This window comes from Leuciscus leuciscus (genome assembly GCF_965113295.1).
Source record: "Leuciscus leuciscus genome assembly, chromosome: 11".
Taxonomy (NCBI): domain Eukaryota; kingdom Metazoa; phylum Chordata; class Actinopteri; order Cypriniformes; family Leuciscidae; genus Leuciscus; species Leuciscus leuciscus.
Genome location: NC_138735.1, coordinates 17,701,526 through 17,724,846, shown reverse-complemented (window position 1 = coordinate 17,724,846; position 23,321 = coordinate 17,701,526). Strand labels below are relative to the sequence as shown.

At 37.4% G+C, this 23,321-nt stretch overlaps 1 protein-coding gene across 1 annotated transcript in view; it reads right to left on the bottom strand.

Annotated features, from left to right (window-relative positions):
• neto1l (neuropilin (NRP) and tolloid (TLL)-like 1, like) overlaps positions 1 to 22,042 on the bottom strand; it is a 101,273-nt gene extending 79,231 nt beyond the window's left edge. Inside the window, exons 1-4 of the mRNA XM_082183541.1 lie at positions 20,959 to 22,042; positions 19,948 to 20,001; positions 19,727 to 19,861; positions 18,506 to 18,754 (exon numbers count right to left, since the gene is read on the bottom strand). Of these exons, the coding sequence (XP_082039667.1) occupies positions 18,506 to 18,754; positions 19,727 to 19,861; positions 19,948 to 20,001; positions 20,959 to 20,986 (466 nt within the window). The 5' untranslated portion in view covers positions 20,987 to 22,042. The remainder of the gene's footprint in view (positions 1 to 18,505; positions 18,755 to 19,726; positions 19,862 to 19,947; positions 20,002 to 20,958) is intronic.
• Between the last annotated feature and the right edge of the window lie 1,279 nt (positions 22,043 to 23,321).

The following is a 23,321-nucleotide window of genomic DNA, read 5'->3' as shown; positions in this document are numbered from 1 at the left end:
CGGTACTTCCCCCCCCATATCTCCCTATTTTTCTCTCCGAACAGCTCTGCATTTTCAGAGACTGGATATAATAAGAGAGGAGAGGAGGATTTCCATGCGACTGGTGTGATTAATTGAGCTTGGCAAACAGAAAATAAAAAGTCAGTGGAGCCATATTGTTCAGTGGCTTGTTTAGTGTTTGTGTGCCAGAGACGATGAGCTCACATGATCTGCAGCCACGATGTTCCGCTCTAGGAAGTTAATATTCCCACTGGGAAAGCTTCGTATAATTGACTTTCTGGACTTGCACGCTTAACCGTCAGCGGCCAAGGAGAAATCGGTAAATGGCCGCATAACTAACAATTTGTGCTTGCGTAAACAAATGCTGCTAGCCTTAATCAAACACACAAACTTCCACACAAAATGGTGAAAATGTCACACTCTGAAACCCCTCCAAGAACAAAAGGTGCTGTAAGATCAATTAATAAAGTAAGCAGCAGTAAAAAGTGCTGCAGTGGATTCAATACTTGTTGGCGCACCTTGCGTAGCACAGAGTATCAAAAGATGTCAACCTTTAGCTGGAAGCCTTAGAGCCCGATAAAATGCTAAAAGCTGACTGTTCCTCATAGCTGAAGGGGAGAGCAGGTCGCGTGGGATAATATTTAGTGGGGCCCTGACCTCACCGGGCCGAGTGCCATCATGCCTATGAATGAGATGCGGACGAGTCCAGACATTCATGGGGAACTTGGCCTCATGAATGCTGAAAAGAGAGAGCTTTGATAAAAAAAGCAAATGGCATTTTCAACCCTGTGACACTGCGCTATAAAAATCTGGCAGAAAGTGATAAACTGCCTTATACAAAAATCTGATAATTTGATCTTGAAGCTCGATGGGGATATCTAACATATATTAGTGTATACAGTAGGTGGACCAATAACACTGATTTTTGTCCTAACTTTTAATACATAAAAAACACAAAAAATTTAAGAGACTTAGATATTTGTTAATGTTTCTGATAGAAATCTCTTATGCTCACAAAGGCTGCATTTATTTGATCAAAAATACAGTACAAACTGTAGTATTTTTTAAATATTATTACAATTTAAAATAACTTTTATATGTTAATATCTATTTTAAAATGTAATTTATTCATGTGATGGTTAAGCTGATTTTTTTTTGGCAGCCATTACTCGAGTCACATGATCCTTCAGAAATCATTCTAATATGCTGATTTACTGCCCAAGAAACATTTCTCCAACAGTTTTGCTGCTAAATATGTTTGTGGAAACTGTTTATGATGAAAATAAATTTAAAAAGAACAACATTTATTTGAAGTAGAAATCTGTCATATCATTATAAATGTCTTTACTGCTACTTTTGATCAACTTAATGCATCCTTGCTGAATAAAAGTAGGCCTATAAAAAAATAAAGAAAAAAAACCTCCAAACCTTTGAAGGGGAGTGTATGCTACTTTTTTTTTTACTTTACTTATATTACAGTTTTTCTCAATTGCTAAAACACAATTTCTGAAACCTTGCTCCTTTTCCTGAAAACGTTAAACACAAAACCTCATCTTCAAGCACTATTCACAAAACCTCTGACTCCTCTTGCAAAATGAAACTCACAAACAAAGTGATCAAAATGATATACACTATCAAGCAGTCAGTAAACAATACACCAAAAAACAGAAAACACATTGTTCAAAACATATAGTTCTCGAAATATATCTATGGACTGCTATTCTGTTTGTAGACTGACTTACCCGTGACACCTTACTGTACCATCAAAAAGTTCATTTGTGACATACTGTATGACTGCACTTGATAAAAGGAAATTAAAAGAACAGTAAAACAAAAAACAAAAAAACATATAGTTCTCAGGGAGAAGTACATTTTTAATCTCAAAACAAATTTCATATTTTTCCTTCATTGTCTTTTGATGAACGAAAACATGTTCTATCATAGTAGCTCAAAATGTATCAGAAATTACTACTCTGCTTTGGTCTTTGCCATTTTTTTTGTTCTTCCTCCTCCTTGTACCCCTATTTTTACAGTACTATACCCTTTATCTCACAAACTTGTCCTTTTTCTCTGTGATACTGTAAGTCTTGTTCTTTGTTGATATGAACCTGCAACCAGTCAAAATCTATTGAGCAGTCAGTGCTGTTAACAAATGGAAAGCACAATGTTCAGGGCCATACAATTTGTTCGTTGTACAGTATACAGACTACAATGCACTGTACTACAGTATACCATACTAAAAGGGACAAAAATCAAAGGAGTAAACATGTGATCAATGTGCTTCTTCTTGTCTTTGGGCATCATTTGAAACAGGTTAAATCAGTTTTGAGTGGTTGTGTTCAATCTATGACGTGTGTTCTCTATTTGTATTTGATTACCAGTGTGGATGACATGTGCATTACAGTGCAGAATGTGTTTTGAGAATGAGAATGTGTTTAGAGTTTTGCTGAAAAGTCTAAGTGAGATCTGCAAATTGTGTTTTACCATGTGAAATGGTTTAAGGTATTGACAACAGACTGCACAATTAGCTAAACGAGTTCAGGCAACTGAGAACTTTGTTCAGCCAATGGGTTTTAGTGTTTTAGCAATTGAGAATAACTGTAATTACAAGACTTACTGACGAATGCAGACGAATATAATTAAATAACTTTTTTGTTTGTTTTTAACTCGCACCAAAATCAATAAATAATTTTGCCTATCACTTGGCCATTTTGTAATCAATTATCCATGGTATCACGTATCTGTCAAGTAAGTAAAAATAAATAAATAAATAATTAAACCAATTACCAACCAATTCACCCTTTGCAGGGAGTTTGATTGACAGGCGATCTGACCAATCATAATCCGCCATCCGCTGAATCCGCCATTTTTGTCCGACAAAGCAGTCAGGAGAGATAGTAGATTAAAGTTGGTGGATTTGAACTTGAAAAACGATGTGTACTGATGTGTTTCCGCGGTTGAAACAACATTCCCTCTGATGTTAATTCATGTTTATTTGATGCTATAAATTAACTAGAAGGAAGAGATGATCGGTTCACGAGCAGCTTTAACTGAGGCGAGACCTGTCATGAGACATTAGAGCCACTAAAACGGTATTTATTGTTTCAATTTCTTTAATAAATACCCAAATTTGAAAGTTGAGACTGTTTCATATCAAAAGTAACCTGTTCTGTCCAGTCTTTCAGCGCGTTGTCAGTGTCCTCTTTGCTCACAATGTACTTTTCATTGCATGGGAACATGGTGTGGCGTGGCTTGTCGGACATAGCAACAGTAACTAAAGGGGGCGGGTCTTTGCGAACGGTCAATTGAAAGCTCTTTGAACTTGCTTTCACCATGCCACTGACAAAGCTATGATGGCAGAATAATAATTATATACAGCAATTTTAGAGATTTTGATCGAACCACGTACAGGGCCAGAGGCAACACTGTAAATCTCACCTAAATCCTTCACCTTGTAACATGCTAGAGCGTTCCTACAGCATGTTCTGGGATATCCCATTAACCTCTTGTACTCACAGCCACGCAGTATAAGTTCCTCTTTACGGTTAAATGGGTGTAAGGATTAGCAAGGGAATAATAATAAAGCACACTGTAGGCAAGCCATTATGAATGGACGGGTAAAGAGATGAATGTTGTATGTGGTTAAATTGAGCATGGGCTTTCCAGCTGCTGGGCCTGAAAGTACAACACCATAAAAAAAGACAGAAAAAGAGAAGGAGAGACAGTAAATGGAGCAAACAGCAGAACAAAAAGAGGAAAGAAAAATGTACTCATAATTTCTGCAGCTTTGGATTTTCTTTGGAAAAATCAACATTCTGTCAGAACGTTAATGTGTGTTTGTGTGTGTGTGTGTGTGCAGCAAATTAGCTCAAAAGGGAAATATGTATAATTAATTAGTATAACTTGTTAATGTTATACTATAAGTATAACTATAAGTATAACGTGTTATAATTATTTTAAACTATTTGGATCAGTTAATAGAATTAACTTGATGTAACGGAATTTATATTACAATCAATGAACCTGTTCATCCATTGAACACTCAGTATTAATCGTCTATCAACTGTCAGAAAATGTATTGAACGAGCGTCCACATGCAGTCTCAGATAAAAATGTCTTGATGGTTCAATAGTTCAATGGTGGTGAAGTTGCGATCAGATTCTTCCGGAATGAGTGAAGAATTACGAACCTCAGTGATAATATGCTGCCTTCACCTGCTATCGGAAATTTCACAACTCCCCATTTATAAAGCCATGATTACGAGCTTGTAGCATCTAAGTGCTTTGTTATCGGAAAGAACAGGAATCGTGGAGGACACCAGGTTTATTCTTGTCTATTTATTGGGAAAATCTTAATTAAAACCAAAATGATATTTAGCATCCCATTCATTGACAACCACTTTCCCTGTGCCATCTAGATAGTCAGCTTGCTGATGATTCTAGAATTTGGGTCAAATACAGGCTATTTTCACAAGCCTATATATAAAACAAACAATATGCTTCAAATGTAAATATGCACTATTTCAACATTTGACAAGGCGATGTAGGTGTTCTGGAAAAAAAACGAATAAAGAACACCAGCCACAGCCAATAATAACCAACTGCAGAACTGCAGAATCAGCAGATTGAGGAGAACAGCACCAGGCCAGCAGTCTCCCTGGGGAGAGCTTTTAGCATCATTAAGGGTAGGTTTACTGGTTGGGTGGGGTTTGCATTTGTTAAGGTTGAGCTTATAGTTATAGTTAAGGGTAGGGCTAGTGATTGGGGCGGGTTACTTGATCGTCAAGTATGTTTTCCTTAGACTGCTGTGGCTTGTGATTCTGCAGTTATATCACATCACAGCAGCAATCATTCACCCCTCCACTATGTTTAAAGCTTATAGCACGCCCAGCTCTGGAACTTGCTTGTCGAAATTATCACAGAGCTTTCCAGTGGTAAATACAATAATTCCGATAGCACATAAAGGCAGCATTGGTTTGACTCGGTTGTGGTTGGGAGAGTCCTCTCTACTGGGTGGAAAGTTAAAACATGGCTGGTTGTAACTTTGAGGCCCTTCAGCTGAGTCAGCTGTGCTCTGGGGCAAAGTGTGGTCCCGCTGCTTCACGGTCGGACTGGATGTCTCCAGTCTTTTCCGCATGAACAGCAACAAGAAGAGAGGGGGTCACTGAGATAATGCCCTTTTAACATATACAGAGTTCACACCTCTCGAGTTTGGCTTGACCAATGGAAAGGGTGTCATTTCAGGTGGGAAAAGTTCCTTTGTTTGGAAGCTGAGTAGACTGGCAATTTTGTGTCCCTTTATACTCTGATGAACTCTTTCCCCGCCATTGACGGAAATTTCCGTCATTTGTAAGACAATGCTTCCCCACCATTGACGGAAATTTCCAGCTTTCCGTGTTTTCACTGTCACAAGGTATGGCACGCTTTTAGGCATCTCCTGAAAGAGTACTGAATCTCCTAATCGAAACACAGGCAAAGAAGAAGCAGAAACAAGCGATATCATATGTAAGCATATGCATGTAAATTAACACAATCATCATCATTAAACAGCATATAAATCAAAACTGCCTAATGTTACTGAAGGAAATGTCAACCCAGGACGAGCTACGGTGCAAGCTTTGTGGGTGTTGATGGACTCGATCTACCCCATCTATGTTTTAATCATTGATCTGAATCCCATCCAGAAGTAATCTTTGACAAAAATGTGATTTTCTCAGCTTTTTGCAAAAAAAAAAAAAGCTTATTGGCCATTAAACTTTTGTGAAAATGATCAAAAATGTTGGCGGGGACATAGTTAACATAACAATCATATAATGTACATTATGTGGAGGTGATATACACCTATGGGAAGAGCGTTAAACGAGGATCATTTTGATATGAAGCATGATACCAATAAGGTTACATTTTCATTTACATTTCAATAGGAATGAGGTGAAAGTGATCTCTCTCTAAATTTATTTGGGTTGTAAAACCAGTTTTATCTTGATTATTTGTCTGTGAGATTATTACTGTAATTCAATTTAACAAATAATTTAATTTAGTGTTTGATCAGTGTCTTTTTTTTTTCTTTTTTTTACTTTCTTATTATATATAATATATATATACTACTGTACTCCTAAAAGTTGAGAAAACTATATATTCATTTCAATCTTCCTCTTCTGAGAAAACAGACCAAAATGATTAATGATGTCATCCTGTACTTGTGTACTTGTAAAATCTTAGTCCAATCAAATGCTGCTAATATCACATTCTTATTTTATTTTTGTATTATTTATTTATTATGAAGTCTGCATGAAATGGAAGTTGCGATGGTCTTTTCCCCTTTTGTGATGTATATAAACCGGCTTTTTGAATGAGAAAGAAAATGTAGGACGGGTCTTGGTTTTGTCCACTGGGAATTGATTGGATGCTGGGATGGTTGTGGTTTGCTATTACTGTGATCTCACGTGAGTGACAGGTTGTCCCGTCTTCACGCCAGTAAACACATCATCAGGGAAGAGATGTCATAGCAACAGGGAGGGGAAGTTATTTTTATAAAAAATGAAGAGGGCACAATATATACAGTATACACAGATAAATAATTTATAACAAAACAGCAATATTCCATAAAAAATAAGAACTGTACATTTTTATTTCATGGTGACTATCAAAGGAACAAGCCTTTAAAATGCCCCATCTCAACTTCCTGTATGAAATATGTCAACATAGGAAAGAAAACAGTTTTTTCTTGTTTATCTTGGGGCTATTCAAAATCCTCATCCTGTCTTGTCATGAAATATCCAAATATGCCACACAGTCGAATGTGGAGATGCCTGGAGCAGATCTAATTTGCTAAAGTAATGCTATCAGACTGAGCTGTTTGGCACAAGCGCACACGGACAAGGTGGAAAAGAACGCGGGGCTCCGGCTCTTGTTGTTTGTCTCCTCCAGACTAATTTGGCTGTTTGCATCGTTTCAGTAACGGGGAGCCAGGTGCATTCTAGACTGGTTAATGAAGCATTGAATTGGTTTTAAAGAGCAGTACTTTTTTTGGCAATTTAGAAAATGCTTGTCTTCATAAATTGTATCATGAATAACAGTAATTTTGTCAGGTTTTATGTTCAATGTGGATTTTTAAACATAACATAATATAGGCTAATGTGGAAATAATGTGTTTGTGCTCTGTAGTAGAGCTCAAAGGACTGTGTTACATTACACACTAGCTGCAGTACAGAGGTCGCTCCAGAAGCACTGGCCTCGTTTGCAAGCACAGAATGTGCACAGGCTTATCGAACTCTACCTTTCACTTAAGGGAGATCTACTGTGTTTATCGCAGCCACCAACCAAAACTCAAAGAAACCAATAGTACAACGTTATTTAGCCGCCAACATTTTTATCTCCCTTTCCTGACCTGTATTTTCTCTCTCTCTCTCTCTCTCTCTACCAAAGCCAATTACCCCCAAAATCAATATGTGGACTAACTGTGCTTGCAGTCAGATGGTGAGAGAGTGAGTGACAGGAGGAGCTAGAGACATAGAGAGAGAGAGAGAGAAAGAGCCTCATTTTATTGGCTCATGAATTTACTTGAAGTAAAGGATTTTTGCTAGTTTCAGCCTGACGCAGTTATGCGTTGTTTTAATAGCAAATGCATTTGCGCCCATCTGTTCGCCCATGGGCGTGCTGTTCTGACTGTTCAGGCGCATTGTTGGAACGTTGCTATTTTGAGGCAACTAAAATAGACTGCGCCATTGACCAACTGAAAACTGGTCTAAAGTCAATGGCGCAGTATTTTTTTAATTTTATTTAAAGGATGCATTAGTAATATTTGCCTATAGGTGGGTGCACAAAGCGCATACACTCTGCTTATTACACACACAGGGATGGGCAGCAGCACACAAACATGCCAAATATTAAAAATAAAAGGATTACAATGTAAAAGATTAATATTGTGTACATGAAGATATGGTGAAATCCGGCTTGTCCCGTAGATGGTCTGCTTGCGCGCTTTAACCTCGCGCACAAGCAGTTCCGCCATGTAAATAGCAATCCGCCATGATGCGAGCTGGCTTTTAAAGGAAATGGGAGATGAGACTCTGATTGGTTTATTGCACGTAACGCCCAAAACACTCATCGAATAGGGACAATCCTTTTAGACCATGCGCGCCGAACATTTTTCCCGTCGTTAAACTAGCAAAAGTGGAATCGGACACGCCCTAAGTGAACTTGCGCTGTGCAGATTTTTTTACCTGAACTGACCTCAACTTGCCATAAAAAGTTCAAACTATGTGATATTTATGCAGACTTAATTACCTTTACACAAATTGATTGATAATTTTTATTTTTATTTTTTGCTATGAAATAAAATATCATGCTAAATGCACTTCAATATCTTTATTTTAATAAATTTTTCTTCATTATGATTTTAGAACAATTGCTCTAGTGATATGAGTGATATTGATATTAGAACACCCTGACATTTTTGACTATATGACCACCCAAAATATTCAAATTAATTTGAATTCTGAACTTAAAAACTTACTCATCATATAAAAGCAGTATGCAAGTACTTTATAATAGATGTATAGATATTAAAATGCACACATGAGCAGGCCAAATCATCAAAGCACAGCTAAAGTGCTTTCTATTGTTCAGGGTGATGTTTTCAAAGATACATGATTTCATATACAAGATTTTCTCATTCAGATTCTTCACTGTGTTTGCACTCCTCAAATGAAATGTATGCTGTGCTGACTTTAGGTTCTTTCACAGCGGAAACCCATGTTTTTTACTCCTTATACTCAACCACCCAGAACAGAATCCATTTTATGAAGGGAGCAGCATTACGTGTGCCTCTTTCAGTTTTCTCCTCGTTGTAACATCTGAAGCGAAACACAAAGCATGCAATTTACCACCCCAAGTTTCCAAGACATCCTAATGGGTAATAAATGCTGCCATATTAAATTGCACGATTCACATGTCCCACGCAATGAGGGAAAAGCATTTGATTCGTGTACATTTTCTGCAATTCTGGGACATTATTGAGAATTTACATAAAATTTTCCTTTGACTCGAGCAAAAGAGGCATGCTATAAAAGTTGTGCAATCAAAATTAGAACTGATACTTTGTTTACCTTCCTCCAGCTACTACCACTAATGCAAAATCTACATTAATTTGTTACTCTGCCTTCATTTGTTAAGTCTCTCGGCTAATTACCATTACTTACACTCAACTTTAATAGAGGGGAGGATGTGAACCATCCTGAAATAATAATGACTGATTATTGTGCCTCGAGATGGAATTTTGCTATGTCAAGGACTTCAGTAAATCTATTCAACCTTCCAGAGCCTGAAATGTCGATTGCACAGAGGAGTTCTCCATCCCTACACTTTATCGGGCCTGATAAAATAAAGTAGATGGTGAATTGTGGCCACCTGAATGTCCCCAAATTCATTCCCTGAGTTCAATTTTCAATTTTTCGGTTTGAATCCATCACGCCTCAATAATATAGTCCTTGTGCACAGAGGAGTCATATATCCAGCTCCCTTTTCTAATCTCAGATGTCGTTAGAATGATTTAAATTCGATGCGATTTCGAGTCCACAAATTAGAAGATTTAATATCTCCACTATATCACGGCCTAATCAGAATTATTGGACTTGGGATTAGTATTTCTGTTTTTTCTACATCCTCTACGTGTGCAAAGAGAGTTGAATATTATTTGTTATTACCAAGAAGTATGCAGTTTTGAGTGCAGTGAATGCAAATCATATTTGAGTGAGTATACAACAACATGCACAGCATAGCAAATGCAACCATATGAGCGATTCAAATACAGACAGAAAGACACTTATGCTAAGGTCATGAAATTTTTTTTTTGATCTGATTCTTGTTAAAAGTTCAATGTAATATGTCAACAAACTGAAATCAAACCAACAGCGTGGCTGCGAGTGTGATATTCCTTTTATACATAGTTCAATAAACAAGAAGTTAATATTGAGTAACTTACTTTATTTTAGGCACATGATACCAGTCTATTTTTGCTCTGTCAATGAAAACAATTCCAAATGATCACATTGCAGCATCTCAGAGCAACAGACAACAGTATTGTTTATATTTTCTGAATGAATCTGTGTTTTGAACCCTTTGGCTGAGTGAATGAATCAATGACCCACAGATAAATACTCATGCTTGCTTTATTCTTGAATGAATCTGTAATGATTTGGTTGTGGTACAGCATTCAGCAGAGAGAGTGAGAATCCAAACGCAGTTTATTAATGGCACACTATGCTAGATTTGTACCTCAATATAACTGCTTCGAAATCTTTTCGATGGTAAACAAACTCGTAGTAGGGCGAATCATCCCGATAGAGAAGCGGAGGGGACACCGCTGGCAAAACCATTAATGCAAGTTTGAGAGGTGGCGCCCCTACAAATCTCGCGAGAATCACCACTTGCTTTACGGCACAACATCACATACATCAACAACATATGAAGCAGCCTCTATGGAAGACACTAACACGCATTTCATACATGAATCATGGCAGAGTCGATGAAGAAAACAAAGAAAGCGCGGTCGGAAGAGTGCAGAGACGGCTCTGCGTGAGTGTTTTTTACGACAGTAACGTTAAATACAAGTACTCCACAGTGACTCTAGGGGTCGCTGTTTGAGAAAAACAGAAACTGCATAGTGTGCCTTTAACAAAATATAAGTCAAGGTCATAGTCCATATCAGGCTGAGGGTCAAGCACATGTAATGACTGTAATGATGTAAAACTGAACACAAAAATAATCCACTGAGGCAGACAAGAACAAGAAATCCAAAACTCAGGAAAATATAAAGAAACCAGGAACTGCTCAAATTGCTGACAGACAGTGTGAACCAAATCAAACAAACAAGACTTCATACTGAATGAAGGCAAAAGGCATTTAAATAGACAGGGTGATGATCAAATGAAACAAGACACAGCTGAAACAGGTAAACTAATAATGAGCAGAGGGTTCTGGGAAATGAAGTCCGGGAATAACAGAGTCTATGGAAACAGTGAGGGACTAGGCTGCCATCAGTTGGTACATGATGGCACCTGCAGCTGACAGATGTAACAGAATCAGTGGTTTGAACAAATCATTTGAATCAATGATTACGTGATTAGTAGCTGTCCACCACCACTATACACTGTTGAATAGCCTACACACTACTAAATGTATATTGCAACATGCCAACTTCTGTGGGGAAAAAAAGAAATAAATACGAAAAAAAAAAAAAAATGTCATGCATTTATTCCAGCAGCTATATATCTGTGCTATATAGCTATATAGCATGTGCTGTGACGTTTGTGAGACCCGTTAATTACTGGTCTTGTATTTGGCCGTATATCTGTCAACAGTTGTGCTTTGGAAGTTAAAATGAGCTGTTTATGACTTCAGGGCTCATGCAACGCCTCAGTGCAGTGAAATTCAAGCCGCACCAGCAGCAGGGCAATCGGGTCTTATTAGAGCAGAGGCGATAATGATGACCGGGATCTGCAATCATAATTTGTGTCAAATCCTGGATTTTATGCACTGATAATGCATATCTGCAGAAGGCCAAATCCCCATCAATCTCTTGGAAAAGGGTTGTTTAGTAAACAATGTTTACATTCAATTTGAATAAAGCCCTAGACAAAAACAGCTTTCTGGTGTTGCACCCCTTCCATTCCAAACCAAAGGCTTTGTTCAGGCATTATAAACCAACTTATGTTCATAAACCCATATAAATGACCCATTTAAAGGTATAGTTCAACCAAAACTTCTGTCATTTACTTATCTTCGTGCTGTTCCAGATATGTACACCATTGCTAATTTCATCAATTTTTGAACAGAAATTTTAGCCTGGGAAAACCCAGACAACTTCCGGCAAATTTAGATTTTCTCTGCAAGTAGTCTGGCAAAGAGCCCATTCAAGCCCATTTCTAATCCCTCGAAATCGCGGCACCAATCAGAAACGTTGGGGAGGGCTTTACACGATGACGATCGCTCTGATTGGTTTTAGGTCTATCCAATTGTGCCCAGAGGCATTTGAGCGACGTCCGTTGGTGAAGCGCAGCAACTTTTAAATGCATTATTATATTAAAATTGCAAACACATGAGGACAGTCTCCATGAAAGACCCACTGGCAGATGAACGTGCTACTACATTTCTCTCCGAAACGGTAGGAAATGAAATTAGATTTAATAGAGGATTTTAACTGTGACAAGATGATTGACAGGGCAGTTTACGTGACAGGACACACGCGACAGATCCGTCCGATAAAGATGACGAAGTAGTATGTCCAAAAGCTTGCCTACTTTTTTGCTACACATTCAAAAGTAAATACCTTTTCTTCACAAAAAGAGTACATACTTTTATGGCGTAGTGTAACTTAGGCGAATTGGGACGCAGCGGCTTTACACGATGACGATCACGATCGCTCTGTTTGGTTTTAGGTCTATCCAATTGTGCCCAGAGGCATTTGAGCGACGTCCGTTGGTGACGCCCCTTTGGAAATGAGTTATTAATGGAGCTTTGCCAGACCATAACTCAGTTACTACTGAGAATGGTCTGGTTTTAACCAGGCTACAGAAATTTGTAACTGACTAGTTGACTAGTCCAAGAAATCCCCAAAGGACAGTCAAGAAATCTGTATATGCCATTCATTCGAAATAGCCTACTTGATCTATGAATCAAACAGTCAAATCTCATACTGAATGTCACTGAAAAATATGCACAATGTTTTTATATATGCAATGTACTTGCCTTGCATTATGATCATTGAACATTAAACTTAAGCATCACTTAATCAATGTTAACCAATGTAAAATTAAATGAATCTATAGGCATTGCAGGACAAGTAAGTAGGTCCAATGTCGACTAGCAGCATCATTTAGTTGACTAGTCTCCCACACCCAAACGAAAGAAGATATTTTGAAGATATATATATATATATATATAGAGAGAGAGAGAGAGAGAGAGAGAGAGAGAGAGAGAGCTTTCATTTATTTTAGTTTTAGTACTTTTAAGACTTCAACTTATTTTATTTCAGTTAGGCTATTTGCTGAGGTAAAATTTCTCATTTTCATTTAAAGGTGCAATGCGCAAGTCTCTGAGTTTTTGCAGAACTATGTCCCCTCTGGCGACAAGCGAAACTGCAACCAGACATAGCCAGGTGAGCGTGAACGCGCATGACGTCACGCCCAGTCTCAAATTCCGTCCCGAATCCCTCTTATTTATTTTACTGTACAGGATAATAGAGGCAATCGCAGTGATCAGAGAAGGGCTCATTCAGCCCATCAGGCAATTGTTTAAGCATGTATGGGTTAGAAAAACGGGTATTTTTAACATGAAATGTTGCGCATTGCACCTTTAAGATAAAATGTTTCATCTAATATTTATATTCTATTTTATTTCAGCTATTTCGATTAAGAAAATTATTTTAATAGTCTTAGTTAACAATAGCAACAATGGTATGACTTTCTTTCCCCAGACCCCACTGACTTTCATTATATTGTATACAAAAAATATATAAAATTGTGTGTTTCTCAAAATCGAAAAAAGCACACGTTTGGATGACAATGAGAGTGAGTAAATGAGAGAATTTTCATTTTAGTTTGAACTATGCCTTTACTATCCATCGTTTTACCTGGCAGGTCACCTTATTATGTGACAGCAAAAAACATACAACACAAAACATCAGAAGGCGCAGAGCTATATTTCCTAATTGGTCCTGACTGTGTTTCGACATTTGGATCTAAGGGACCGCTCTCAGCTCCTGCATTCAACTTCCACTTTCCCTGTATTCGACAAAGCTATTGAAAATGAAAAGAGGAAAAGGCCACATGAGGCTTTCCCAAACAAGGTTATTAAATGGCCACTGGATCAAAAAAGCGGTCCCTGAAATGCTTTTTAGTCAATCTTGCTTTTCTTATTACTGCTGCGTCTGTTTACAGCAGGGACAAAGGCTTCAAACAGCCAGTGGCCTGGGGAAAGACACATGAGGGAAGCAGCTTTCCCTGTTATTTAACACAGCCAGATCTTGTCTGGTAACACAGCTTTATCTCTTAGAAAAGAGGAGGGGTAATAAGGTCAGTCAAGCCCAGGAGACAAGGAAGTGAGACTCAGGAGAATGAGCGTGTGAGTTTTCTAGATAGTGAGAAGAAGAGACGGAGAGAAGGACAGGTGGACAAAGGGAAGGTAAGAGACAAATGACAACAACCACAAAGTGTCCTGCATGTACTGCTTAATCCAGTTAGGTGTATAGTAGGGTTATGAGAGGAAGTGACATCACAATGCACAGTCTGTCTACAGACAGCATGATCTGACAACTGGAATGAACTCATACACTGTCTGCATAATAATTGCATCTGAATGCTGTGAGTGACTGCACACAACCATTTTTATTTTCACACGATATCAGGAAGTAATTACACACAGTGTGCACATCATTCTACTATTTAAATCACTACTTTGGAAATCATCCAGCAATGGATTATGCCATGCATCTGCAATTTCAGATGAAACTAACCTTGAGTGAAAACACCTTTAATTAATTTATAACCAAATTGGGAAACTCAAGCATTAAAGCCATGTGATGTTCGAATATCTTAACCTACAACTGGATGCTTGTTGCCCAGGTTCAAGATTTACATCAGTCTACACAGCATTCCCACACCTTCTAACCAATCATTTTTCCTTATCATTTTAGAGTGACAATTTGGAATTAATTGCTTTCAATCCGACTATAACCAATTTTTTATTAGGGATGGAAATCGTGCGGAATTTAGGCTTGCAATTATTTGAATTGAATTGGTGAATTCTTAGAATTGGAAACATTAATCCTATGCTATGTCTACATTAATCCAGATAGATTTGAAAACAGAGTTTTCGTTTTAAAACGCTCTCCGTCCACACTAGTGTTTTCAAGCGTTTTCATCAGTTTGTCATCCACACTGAAACGTCGGAAAACGCTAAATTCACCGTACAGCGCATGCGCAAACCCTCATAAAAGCTCACTGAGATGAAACAGACAGAACAAAACATAATCAAGTTATTGTATCAAGCAATTCTTCTGGCAGGATCATTTTATTTAGCAAAATATCTCACCATTCACTGATGCGTCCAGGTCGCACTCACTCACCATTATATGTTTGGTCTAAAATGCAACTGCTCTCATGTTTTGCCGCAGGACAGCAAATGTGAGTGAATTTTCTGTCCTCTTTGCAGGACTGTGATATGAAGAGTGTGCAAAGTAACATTTTAGCAACTGTGTGAAAGTGAATAGCACATAACAGGTGAGCTTTAATGGACTTCCAAAGTTATACAGCCATTCACTCCCATTATCAAGCTTGGAAGAGCCAGGCCATTTTTTTATGTAACTCCGATTGTATTCGTCTGAAAGAAGAATGTCATATACACCTGGGATGGCTTCAGGGTGAGTAAATAATGGGCTAATTTTCATTTTTTGGTGAACTATCCCTTTAATGGGATAGTTTACCCAAAAATAAAAATTGAGTCATTATTTACTCACCCTAGTGTTGTTCAAATGCTTTCTTTTACAGACCACAAAAGGATAAAAAAAAAAAAAAAAATCCTGCTCACAATCATCCATATAATGGCAGTGAATAAGGGCTAGCTTCAAGCTTTGAAGAAAAAGATGCAAACGGATCAGAATGATTCCATGTAACTGTATTTCCAAGTATTCTGAGTGTATGGGTTTGGTAAAAACAAAACAAACTAAAAAAACATATATTATTATTTAGGGAAACTCTTAACCTTTGGTCAGCTGTGCACGGCTCATGACTGTGTGTTGAGACCGTATTAGCGCAGCAGTTCACTCCAGAATGTTTTTAGAACCCATGTTTCGTGACATGTTTTATTACTCTTGATTTCTCGAAATGGTGCGCTTGTGTGTCAGTCTGTGATATTTTGCAACTTTTCTTTAAAGCTTGAATCTGGTTCCTATTCACTGCCATTATATGGATGAGCACGAGCAGGATTTTTTTTTTTTTTAAATGTCTCCTTTTATGGTCTGAAAAATAAAGAAAAATATGGCATTAAAACACCACCAGGGTGAGTAAATATAACGACTGAATTTTCATCTATCACCTTTAAGAACAACATAGCATAGTATTAGTTCTTGGTTCATGGAGTCAAAATGAATGTTTTGCTGTTCAGTAAGTGAGTCAAATCAGTCAGAATACACTGATCAACCTTTTATTTGTTTGATTCACTAAAAAAAATTGGCTCATAAGTGTCATTCTCTTGAGAATCAGAATGTTTGTTTAGGATCCATTTTATGGAACCCATTCACTATTTTATATCTATTAACCAGCTCATAAGAGTCATTAAAATCATTCACATCAGAACTGGTGATCATTGGTCGTACTGTATTTTTTTTATTCAAAAGAACCAACTCATAAAATCATTAGCTCAGGACTTCAATGGTCACACTAAAGGTTCTGCACTGAATAATATATGATACCAGGAACAGTATTTAGTCTTGGTTAGCACAGTGTTTTTGTCCGCATGAACACATTTAGGTATTCCAGTCATTTTTCAAGTCCCCATGAACCGGAAGTTGCAACCGACTTTACTTCAATGTTGTGACATATTTCCAAGTGAAACAGAACATTGAATAGAGAGCGGGATTTTACTTTAGCACACCTCCTCTCCATCCCTCGCTCTTAGCAGACTGACGGTTGGAGGGGAGTGGTTAAGCGTTTTCAACCCAAGCCGTCAAACTGACATCATTGGAAAAGAAACGCCATTCCAGACCGGAAGTAACTTTTCAGATTTTGATTAAAGATTACCACGACAAACATTTTTTTTTCTGTGTATTAACTTGCACGGATTAATTGTTCACTACATGACTAGTAATGTGCTCAAACAAAGAAAAGAGGGTCAATTTTGATTTCATGACAACTTTAAACAATGATTCACAGTTTCGAATCACACTTTTAAACTGATTTCATAAGTTGATCACATAGCTCTACTACAGTAAGGAGAAAAGTCTGGAGATCAGATCTGTAAGTCAGCTGCACTTAAACTGATTTGATATGAATCAAGCAAGTGCAGTCTTAATGAGGTCTGATGCAGAGAATTTCAGAAGTTTTGTTGCCAGAGCCCCAGTATGACGAAAATACACTAGACTAAGTTCCCCCTCTTTCACACTGCAGATTGGCACATCTTTGATTGAGTGGCCGTTTTGTGATAAGAAGCATAAATTTTGAGCTAAATACAGTAATGTTTCTTTCTATAGCGATAAAATGTAAAAAACACCAAGGAACATGAATACATGCGAGTTCTATCCTTCCTCATTCCCTGCTTTTCATTCATCTGTTGTACCTTCTGCATTAGCATGTGTTACCATTGGCTGCAGCAGAGCAGATGCGCTCTCCACTTTTTTTGGGGGAACATCAAGGGAAGTGAATTCAGGGACTTTTATCTCCTTAATTATGTAAATTATATGCCACTGATATTCCTTATCAAGACTAGAGGAAGCTGTGTTTCTTCCCTGGCAAGTTGCGAAGCGAGAGTCTGAATCCATTCATGCTGAACAGTTTCTCCAAACTTGGTGAAAGAATTTCCTCTTGACTCACAATAGGATGGAAAAATTCTCGGCTCAAAACTCATTTCTCAGATACGACTCTAAATCAGTGCTGCCTTCAATTGTGTGCTACTTTCTCTAGTACAGCTAAGTAATTCATCAGCAAGGCCCTTTAAAGCTCGACCGCTCTGTGAAATTCTTCAGCATTTTCAACTTTAGTTGCAGCTTTATTCAAATATTGCTTTTAGCATTCTCCACACAATATCTATAACTGTTCAATTTGCACACCATTTACGCAAACATCTCTCGATTGAACTCAGGTATAGTATTACATGCAGTTCAGACTCACTTTAGAGCTTCAATTTTAAATCAAAGCAAATGATCAGAAAGCAGTGAATTTTAACACCCTGAGAATGAGATGTCAGATAAAAATCAACCATTTTGCAATCTGCTACTTATTTTCAAAGGATTATTTTGAGAGGACGTGAAATCAGTTATATGCGGAATGATGTAGTTGTTACCACTTAGCATCTTATTGGCAATCTTGAGCACCTGAAGCAGGTCCTGGGAAGGATTGTCAGCATTCATTGTGGCACTAAGAGCTGATCAAGGTAAACAAGTTAAAATGGTTTTAGATTAATTAGAACATGCTGTTCTTCATTGCAATAGAATGACTAATAAGCTCAACTGCAGATTAGGATCATTGACAGAACCAACATGGACCCACAATTATTGCTATATGAATCAGCGGCTTGGATTTTGAAGAGTATAGTTACTGATTGCATCAGGAATTCAAGTCGACATGCAGAGGATAACAATAACCCGAGAGTACTGAGGTCACTCAAAACCGGTTCCAGAACTCTTAAAGACCATCAAGGAATGGCAAAAACTCACTGGTGTAATAAGTCTTTCACAATCATAAACATTACTGACACTGCATAAAGGAGCATAAAACAGAACGTAGGCCTACCTGCTGTGAAATTGTAGCTCGCAGAAAATCCCATGGCTTCCAATTCACCATCCGCAACAAATTTTATCCATAGGTAGCGGCTGCTCGATCTGATGTATGGAGGGCTCTGCTGCCCACAGTAGCGTCCAATTATTGGAGAAAAGCCAAAGGGCCCGTCCCGGACTTCAATATGGTCAAATTTACATTCCCATGAAGGCTCTATTGAATACTTTTCATCAAAGAAAAGATCAATGCATTGTCTCGGGGGAGCTGCAAAGAGTGAAAAGCAATCATGAAGACTGACAGCTGTAATTTATGATGGATGATGTCATATGTAAAACATACTGTCATGGCAATACATAACAATTTTTTTCAGAATGGTGGCTAATTCATATGAATTTTGTATAATCTCATTCAAACCTTTTTTTTTGTACAATCTGCTTATGGCCCACTGATGGTTAGGTTATGGTTTAGGGGTTGACCTTCATGCTTGCATTCTTTCTAAAAACTGTTCACTTACGTACGAATGACATCATACAAATTCAAAAGAAATAGCAACCTCGTTGAATAATTACGTTTTCTAATGAGATTGGGTTGGGTATGTCTTCCATTATTAGTATACAAAGGACGTTTCAGAGATCAAAGGTACATGGACTGCAACCACATGCATTTATTGCTACTGGTAGAAAAAGCACAGTAACATCACACTTAATCGAAAGAAATTAGCACTAAAGATTGAAGACCATGCACATGGGTTTAACAGTGGTTTTTACTAATAATATCTCATAACATTTGTAATCTTATTATGACAGTAAAATATCATCACGTATAAACCATCAGATTGCAAGACAATTGCTACTAGCTTCTTAGTTCAATTTGATTATCAGCTCGCAGCAGCACTGCAGCATACAGTCCAACAGATGTGACTGAAAGAAAATCCTTTTTTTTTTTTTTTTTTACTGAAATCTAATTGCGATAATCAAACTGACTTTCAGATATTGAGAGATTGTTGATCTATAGATCCTTCTGTTATAAATGCAAATGAAACACTAGTGTTCTGTTTATTAGTATCATGGTGCTGTATGGGATTAACAATCAACTGATTGCTCCTGCATCCTTCACTGTGAGTGCAACTGCGCTCCTGAACAGTTTAAAACAACCCCCTCCATCCCAGTGTCACATGAAAGATTTGCTTGTGAGCTGCATTTACTATTTGAACAAGGTTTTTTTTTTTTTTTATACCTTCAATGATGTAGATGCATTCTCGCTCTGGGGGATATTTGTTTGGGTAATTGGGTGAGGTGAAGAGGCCTCCCTCTGGTTCTTTCACCCAGGTTCCACACTGCCCTGCCGGCTGCACTCCTGAATTGTTTTTCACTGAGAGAAAGCAGTCAAATGTCAGAGATTGCCAGGAAACATGGAGATAGAAAGTGGGTGGGTATTCTGTGACAAAACATCATTACCTGCTTCCTTCTTTGTTGCCCCAGACAACCCAAGCATGAGAAGACCTGCAACAACTGCGACAAAAGATTTAAGATCAAAACAGCATAGAATCACGTGGACTCATTATGAACATGCAGCTGGACTGAAGGATGTTGTTCCTACTGCACTAAATCACAAAACAGAAATACTTCAAGGAATGGTTGAAAATCAGGGATCTGAAACCTTATCCCTAAGGAATTTGGTCTATACCTTGAAAAAGTTAAAAGTTACACTTATTTCTATTAGTGTTTAACACAATACAAAATAAACGCAAAATAAAGAATTACATTTATCTAGGTCTTTATTTTCCATTCATTTTCCAGACTAATTAACTTGCTATGGATGTACTGTAAATTTGGGGAAATATTTGTTTAAAACTTCAGCTTAAGCTAATTGTTTTGGAATATGTTAGCTGGCTAGTTGACTATCTACTGATTAAAGGTACACCTTAACATAGTATGTCCAGCGAGTAGCCGGTTTGTTTTTTTCCTAAATGTTCTTAAAACTTCAACTATAGCTAACAACTAGCCTTAGACCATTAATGATCATCTTGGGCAAGCTAGATGATAAGAACCAAGTAAAAACCAGCCTAACAACTTTAAGCTGGTATGACCACTTAAAGATGGTATGTTTGCTGGTCCAAAATGGTTTACCAGCTTATGAACCAGCAAATCCCCAGAAAGAACCAGCTAATAACCAACTTGCTCCAGCTAATGATCATCTTAAACCAGCTAGAAACCAACTACCATCTTAAGCTGGATTTCCCAGCAGGGAACAACATGTAACTGGGAAAATATGATATAGGCTAATGTCATGTTGCATATGCAGTTGTATCGCTTAATTTAACTCTTAACACATTAAATGATTTTAATCAGTTTACAATCAAACACAAAGTTCCTAAAGGAATAAAGGACACACCGGTAAATTCAAATAGACCGCATGCGTAAAATGAAAGAGAGGGAAGAGTGAAGTTAACTGGCAGCTAGACTCACCGTGAAGGAACCTGTTCCCATGTACCATGTCTATTCCTTTCACAAAGGGCTTTCTCAACTAATTCCATTTAGATCGGAATACTTTCAGAAGAAAAGATGGATATTTCCCCCAAAAAATAAAATCACAGCATATGTCAAAAGCCCTGAATTCATTTTACTATGTTAATAATGACAATGGAGATTCCAGCAGAGATCCACAACTATGCATTACTAGTTTCGTATAAAACCAGAAAAAGATGTAAACATTTCCATCCAAACGTTTCCAAACCCCTCTGGTGCTTTTGATGGATTAATAGGTCCGTCATTAGCTTTTCCTGATCGCTCCACCTTTCCAGAGTCACTACGAAAAGATTCATAAAAGGCTGGAAAATCTTCCTTCCATCTCTAAGGAACATTTATCAGAGTATCCATTCCAATTCATTTTTCCATTGTTGAGCAAAGCCAACTTCAACAAGCAAACTCGCAGCGGCAAGAAAGGTGTTTAGAGCCTCATTCCAGTGTTTCCTCGGCAGTAGCCTAAATGCAGTACACAATCCCGTTCCAGCTTCCCTTCACATCAAAGAGTTAATTCGTATCATCGCTCCTCTCCGGCCATTCATTATTTTCAGTTCTTCAACAGAGTTATGTCAACATGATGCGGCAGCACTCGGAACTGTTCGTCATAGGCTATCCACTAAAGATAATGTAGATGATTCTCTTAAAGAAGCACCGCAAAGCCGGTCAGACTGCGGGATCCAATGAATCCAACACCTCACACGGCACCACTAGAGCAAAACATTTAGAGGGATAGGCAGAAAAAAACCTGTGTGAGGAAAAGAAACAAGCAAAGAAAAGGACATCTAGCCAGAACTACTATCAGCATCTTCAGTATTAACTGCACCTGCAGTGCTGGATTGGCGAAGAGCATCTGCAGCCTGCGGACATTTGGAGTGAAGTAGCGAAGCATGCAGGCACTGTAAATTCATTCGAGGGTTTATACGTGGCTCGTGCGAGCCAGTCAATTTCTTCCAGGAAAAATCACTCTGTTTATCTGGCTTTAAAAATGTTAACTTCATTCATCAATAAACTTGACGCGATGTAAATATGGTGGAATCACTCACGCTGCTTTCTCCCCAATGAATAAATTGTGCGCAGTGTTAAGCAATTATGTTTACATGAGTTTGTTATTCACGTGACAATGGTTTGTAGAGTAATAGCCTATTGTGTGTGGAATAATGAATCGTCTTTATCAAATGATCTTTGAAAAGAATAAAAGACTACATTACACATTTACTGCTGATAAAAGATACCTTAAAAGAGACTATCTATCTATCTATCTATCTATCTATCTATCTATCTATCTATCTATCTATCTATCTATCTATCTATCTATCTATCTATCTATCTATCTATCTATCTATCTATCTATCTATCTATCTATCTATCTCTATCTATCTATCTATCTATCTATCTATCTATCTAATTTTGTCTGAACCCAACAGTTTTTTTAAAAAGCATAACAATAAATCTATTTTCCAATAGGTAAGAAAAATCTATTCTTTGAAAACAAGTTTTGGTATAATTTATATTTCAATTTAACTATAGAAAACTGTCAGGTATATATAGATATATATTATTCTTCATAAATTATAAGGCAATTCCTACCTTACTTATAAAATTAACTTGCAATTAAATTAAATGATCTTAACTGTGTGTATTTTAATGTGAGTTTAAATGTGGTGTCACTGATGTATTTCGGTTCGGAGAAGTCGAAGACAAATTTCCACTAAGGTGGACAATAAAGTCTAATGAATGAATGAATGAAAGTTAATTTATGACAGAAAACACTGCTCACTATACTATGTGTTTTGTATGAAAGAAAACTCTTATTTCATTAATAGATTAGCATACAGGTAAATCCTATTATTCTTGCTGCTCCCATAAAGAAAGCTATATGCAATGAATGCCAGACTCATTTTTGTTGCCTAAAATTGTTGCGTGCATGGTCTTCACAATAAAAGTGCCATTACACACAGAGTTTTTTCATTGCCGTATTTGATTAAACTTGTCTTCAAATTTACAAGCATCTTACAAGCATCTGATTAAATTCGTCTTCAAAGTTACAAGCATCTGAAGTGATTTTTATCCTGTAAATATGCCTTTACCTGATGCAATAATCTCATCAACCACGTGTTTTTAGAACATCAATCTCCCTTAACCCTCTGCTGCTGTTCGGTCATTTTTTACTGGAAAATTTTACGTTTTTTTATTTTTTTATTTTTTTACTTCATCGGAATGGCACAAAACATGGCAAAAACATGCCACACTTGTATTGTTCATGATCAAAAATGACTCCATTGGAAATTAATGGGAGACAAATTTCA